The following is a 6,070-nucleotide window of genomic DNA, read 5'->3' on the forward strand; positions in this document are numbered from 1 at the left end:
TCACTGGCTAACGTATTTCAAGATGGAGCATCAATGTGGAGCGTCTCCCCCAGCTCATGCGAATGGAAATAAATGTAAAATGTCAAGCCAAAAGGAATACTTGGAACTGATGGTGGTGGTAAATATTCACAAAAAAAGGACAAGTTTGTGAATGGGCAACACAGATTTGGATTGGATAATGAACAACTACACACGTTACACACTGGACCTTTAACTTTGATAATGTAAGATTTAAATATATCATATTTGAAGCCGCATTTACGGGGGCTTAAAATGGTTGTTATGTATGTTTAATTATGTACTGCAAGACCTTTCTGTTGAAAGTAAAAAGCTTCTGCTTCTTGTATTTTGCTCGTGTCTGGGTATCCAGAGGCTGACTGTCCCCACCAGCTGTCCAGCAAGTTTTGCAGAGCTGATGAGGAAATGTTGGCAAGCAGACCCAAAGGTAAGCCAAATGTACGAGTGGTTCATCTTCTAAAAAATGAAACTTCTGCATCACAAAGTTTTTTTGTTTTTTTTAACATTAAATATAGATGTGTTTTTTGTCTTGTGTGCATGCATGGACCTACAGGAGCGTCCACAGTTCAAACAGGTGCTGGTAACCCTGGAGACCATGGCCAATGACAGCAGGCTACCGGACCAGTGCAACTCCTTCCTTCATAACAAGGACCAGTGGAGGTATACACACACACACACACACACAGACTTGTAACCATTGAGTGCATCTGCACTGCGTCTGAGCATGAGGCAGGTTATTTTCAAGTGTTTACAGTAAAGTCTAGTTCAGAAAGACAAATGCCGTCTGCGATTTACTGTACTCTAAAAAATGACAAAATGCATGCACACAAATTCAACATGCACACAGACACACAGACACACAGACACACAGACACACAGACACACAGACACACACACACACACCACACACACACATATAGCTCTGTGGACTCTTAATCTCAGGAGAGAAGTTAAATGTGTGACCCTGTGCTCTACATCAGTCTATAATAAGCTCTCTGGAAAGTGTCCATGGAAGAGATTCCTCTACTCCTCCACTTTGAGGAGTGAGTGTTGTGTGGTGTGTGTGTGTGTGTGTGTGGGGGGGGGGGGGGGGGGGAGAGAGAAATCAAGTATAAGCTGAAGAAGAGGAGAAGTTCACAGAGAAACAGAACAGTGAATTGTACAAGACGGGGGCGCCCAAATGGCTCACTTGGCAGGGTGTGCACCATATGTAGAGGTTTACTCCTCAACGCAGCGGGCCCGGGTTCAACTCCGACCTGCGGCCCTTTGCTGCATGTCATTCCCCCTTTCACGTCTTCAGCTGTCCTGTAGAAAATAAAGGCCCCAAATAAATATTCTCAGAAACATTTGAGCGAGGATAGTGGGAAGCCAGAGAGGACAGGGGTGAGAGAGAGGTAGGGGGTGGAGCAGAGGTGCGAGATTCTGTGAATATTTAACACGAGTACAGCGAGGCAATCAATTCTGAGTGAAGTTTTGGGTACGGGTGGAAAAAATTGGAAAGGGGGAGGCGGAGAGTGGGAAGAGTGAGGGAGGTGAAGGGGCGGGATGAATGAAGAGGGAGGTATGGAAGGAACACAGCAGGAGGTATGGCTGTGAGTCAGATGGCTCTATATTTAGTTGCTGTGAGAGTTGATTGGGTTGTGTGTGAGAATGCAGCTTCATGGACACTCAAACTCTCACAGGGCCCTCTTGTGGTAACAGAGAGTACTGCAGCTGCATATTTGACTCATTTGACTCTAGAAATATTGTCTTCTGCAGGTCAAAGGAAACTAAAATTGTATTGTCATATGGTCTGCTATAGGATACTAGAGTATACTCATTTTGATTTCATGTTGCCAGTTTATCAGAGCTACAGCTTTGCTTTAAGCCAAATAATTGAAGTTATAATTGGTAACGTTGATGCAGTGTTTAAACTATATAATCATTTTCGACATGAGCATTTTATGTATTTGAACTGAAAAAGGTGAGAAAATCTAGTAAGTACACTCATAAAAGTATACAAAAACATGATCAGTGTGCTCTTATTGAACAATATTGTCCAAAAATGCAATGCACAACCATAGACCGTTAATCAATAATATACGGTCTATGTGCATAACATACATTAAAACTTGGTGGGGTGCCAGCTCCAGGAAAGTGTTTGGAGAAAAATTATATTTTTATATAATATTTTGCGGTGGCATTAAAACGATTCCAGTTTGACTGACCTGCATTAATTAAGTAATTAAGTACACTGATGTATTGTATATGAACTGCAAATTTAGTAAACTGTGACAATTAGTGTACAGTAATATGTACACTAATTATAGTTTATTATATTATATAATAGTTTATTCTACAGTACACACTAGAGCAAAAGGAGCGTGCATTGGTCGTTGAGAGCCTCAATTTTTAAAAGAGTGGTGTTTCTGAACAAAATATCTTTCAACAGAAATGATTTTGCAGGCTTTACTGAAACATTTTAACATTTTTAGCAATTTAACTTTATTTCTCTCTGCATTAAAGTTGCTGTAAAAACTAGGCCATGTACGAAGCGACAACAGAAGGTGTATATTCCGTCTGCGTGTGGCCATTCTACAGGTGTGAAATCGAGGCGACCCTGGAGCGCCTTCGGAAGTTGGAGAGGGAGCTTTACTCCAAAGAGAAGGAGCTGGAGGAGAGGGAGAGGAGGCTCCGACTGTGGGAGGAGAGGCTGATGGAGAGGTCCAACATGTCTCCCAGTCCCACCTCCCTACTCATGGAGCGCTCAAACATCACACCAGTAAGTGCAAGTGGAGTAAAAGAAAAATCTGTTCAGACAGCTGAAAACCAAATCAAATAAAACCTTCTTGGCCCTCGTCTCCTTTCCTTCTCTCTCACCTTACCAGTTCTTCACACCTATGTCCATCGGGTCCTCCGGCTCTTTCTTCCGCTCGCACTCTCAGGACTCCAACAGTGCCGGGGTCAGCAGTGCTGGCGTCAGCTGCCTCCTCCGCACCCTCAGCAACGGAGACACGGAGCGGGGGAGCAGTGCCGTGCTGGAGAGGGGGGTGGGCTCGCTCGACAGCGGGAGACTGCATGCCGTGATCCGAGGGTTGCAGGGCAGGTTCGGAGACGAGAACGGGGAAGAGGAAGGAACACTGGAGGAGAAAGGCTGGGGGGAGAGAGATGAGAGTGGCAGCATGGAAGGAGGAGGAGGAGGACGGGTGCAGGTGACACTCAGGAGCTTCCCAGGCGGCAGAGTGCAGAGGGAGGAGAGGATGTGGGAGGAGGGGGACAGGGAGAGGGGAGGGATGCAGAGGAGCAGGGTGACCACCATAGTCCGAGGGTATTCGGGGGGGTTTGGAGAGTCAGAAGGGGAGAGGGAGAAGGAGGGAGGATGGGAGATAGAGAAGTTGGGGGACAGACTAGATGAGGGAGGGATGGAGGGAGGTATAGAAGGGGGGAGGCTCCCGGCCATGTTCAAGGGTCTCCACGGGAGTTTGGGGGGCTTGGGGGACATGCTGTCCTTAGACATGGATGAAATGGGGGACATGGAGAGACTAGGTGACATGGACATGAACATGAACATGGGGGACCTGGGAGTGATGAAGGTGAGGAGTGAGCTGGGGGTCAGGGGTCACAGGAGTGACATGGGAGTCGTGGTCCAGGGGGTCCGAGGCGACTGCAGCGAGGCCATCAGCCAAAAGATTAGAGGGGAGGTAGGGGTCATCGGTCACTCGGGGGTGCAGGTGAGCATGCGTGCCTCGTCCAATCAGAACTCTGTGAAGAGCTGCAGCGTGCGGCACGGAACCAAGATCAACATGGCTACCGCAGCCATGGACATGATGGAGCTCGACTGGTCTGACAGCGACTAGAAGATGAACACACACACACACACACACACACACACACACGTAGAAATACACACAGAGGCCAAACTAGAACGATTTTGACTTGTTAGCACACACAGTACCTGAGCTACTGTGTGTGAATTAGAATCTCCAGTTGAAAAAGAGCTGGAATACACACATTTCTCTTGTTAAATCTTTTTATTTTTTATTAAATGGATGAATACTATACCCATGTGTACTGTAAAGTAGGAAGGAGCAAAAAGACAACCATTGTCAGAATAACTTCACCTGTGAAATTGAATGTGCTATTAAAACTGCTGGATAACAAAATAGCACACTTGAATGTCGCTCTAATGAGGCAGCACTGTTCTTCTTCTCCTGCTTGTAGAGTATCTAGTAGTTAATCGAGTTGATTTGTTCAAAACAAGCTTTGACTTCATCACTTCTAACTGTGATTTAGTGTGTGAATTTTTTTTGGCATTTCTTTCTGTATATGTTATCATTTTACAATAAAAAGAAACTGATTTCATTCCTGTGATTTTGCTCAAATACATTTCCACCGCGGGAACTTTGCCCTGAGGAACCTGAACTCAACCGCAGGAACCAGGGTAGGAATTATGTTATGGGGACATTTTCATTTTAAAAATGAATCTGTCTGTCTGTGACATATCTCATGAACCGTTTATCCAATCTACTTCATACTTGGCTTCCTGGGTACTTGATGAACTTGGGATTTGGATTTTGGAGCAATTTGGACTGGATTGCATATTAAAAAAAAACTGAATAAAACTAAACGGCCAAACAATAAAGGTTGAGCTTCTGTGTCTACCCTTTACAATAAAAGCCCAGCTCAAATTCACTTAAAGCATTTTGCTAAGAGGAAACTCAATAAAAAGCCATTTTGCTGACACTAAATAAACAAAAGCCAGACACTATAATATTAAGTTGCTGTGAGCTGTAAATGCGCGACTAGGAGCCAACTGGGCAAAGACAACATTTTTCATCAGACTCACATTTAACTAAGTGTGCCGCTAATAACGTTACTGTCGGCAAATACAACTGCAAATAAATCCATTCTTCAATGTTAACTGTCGAGCCACTGCCTGCTTGGAAATGAACACCTGCTGAAGCGTTCAATTTGTGAACGATAATAATGACGAGGAGACACCGACTGGTGATATAAACGTGCAATTTTGTTGCCAAAAAAGACAACACTAAAATGTAGTTGGTCTTCATTCCTCTCTCTCTCTCTCTCTCTCTCTCTCTCTCAATTCAATTCAATTCAAAGAAGCTTTATTAGCATGACCATAGTGACATACAGTATTGCCAAAGCTCATAAACAGGGAGACATTGATCACATTTACATCAACAATCATAACAACAAGAACAGAACTGATGCTATCAGCATCAACATGACAACATTACAGGTGTGTGTGTGTGGTGTGTGTGGTGTGTGTGCGTGCGAAGGGGGGGGGGGGGTCACTCACTGTTCCTCAAAGTGTGACAGGTAAAGACGTACTGTGCTGCTAGACTGCAGCTCTCTGGCTGTTCTCCCAGCAGGATCGCCATCTTGTTGATGTCGGGTATTTGGTCAAATGTCGGGTGCTTTAGTCTGAATTTGGGAAAGTATTGAGTCCGGACCGGCTGCAGGGGGGGTGCATTCTGTCAGGAAGTGCAGCTCTGTCTTGACTGTGTCGCTTTTACACAGCTGGCAGAAGCGCTCCTCTCTGGGGAGCCATTGGTGTCGGTAGCGGCCGGTCTCGATGGCCAGGTGGTCTCGCTGAGTCTGTACCTGGTCAACGTGGTTCTTAGTGTGACGTTGGTCACTGTGGTCAGGTAGTCTGCCACTCGGTACTCTCTCTTTAGGGTCAGGTAGTCTGCCACTCGGTACTCTCTCTTTAGGGTCAGGTAGTCTTGCCACTCTGTACTCTCTCTTTAGGGTCAGGTAGTCTGCCACTCGGTACTCTCTCTTTAGGGTCAGGTAGTCTTGCCACTCTGTACTCTCTCTTTAGGGTCAGGTAATCTGCCACTCGGTACTCTCTCTTTAGGGTCAGATAGCACTGCATCTTGCTTTGTGCTTTTGTTTGTGTGTTCCAATCGATGATGTAGTTTTGTTTCTGTTGTGTTATAATTTGGTTGACTCTGATTGGTTGGGGTCCAGACTGGTCCTGTGGCAGAACAGGGTCAGGAAGTGGACTGAGCTTCAGGACCAGCTGAGTGAGGGGACTCTTCTCTTTGCC

At 45.4% G+C, this 6,070-nt stretch overlaps 1 protein-coding gene across 2 annotated transcripts in view; it reads left to right on the plus strand.

Moving 5' to 3' along the window:
* Nucleotides 1-4,346, plus strand: part of LOC116698837 (mitogen-activated protein kinase kinase kinase 20) — a 33,545-nt gene extending 29,199 nt beyond the window's left edge. For both annotated transcript variants that reach the window (XM_032531043.1, XM_032531042.1), the window contains exons 9-12: nucleotides 371-445; nucleotides 572-678; nucleotides 2,599-2,779; nucleotides 2,886-4,346. In XM_032531043.1, coding sequence (XP_032386934.1) covers nucleotides 371-445; nucleotides 572-678; nucleotides 2,599-2,779; nucleotides 2,886-3,854 — 1,332 coding nt within the window. In that variant the 3' untranslated portion in view covers nucleotides 3,855-4,346. The remainder of the gene's footprint in view (nucleotides 1-370; nucleotides 446-571; nucleotides 679-2,598; nucleotides 2,780-2,885) is intronic.
* Nucleotides 4,347-6,070: the final 1,724 nt, after the last annotated feature.

Source organism: Etheostoma spectabile, chromosome 12 (genome assembly GCF_008692095.1).
Source record: "Etheostoma spectabile isolate EspeVRDwgs_2016 chromosome 12, UIUC_Espe_1.0, whole genome shotgun sequence".
Classification (NCBI taxonomy): domain Eukaryota; kingdom Metazoa; phylum Chordata; class Actinopteri; order Perciformes; family Percidae; genus Etheostoma; species Etheostoma spectabile.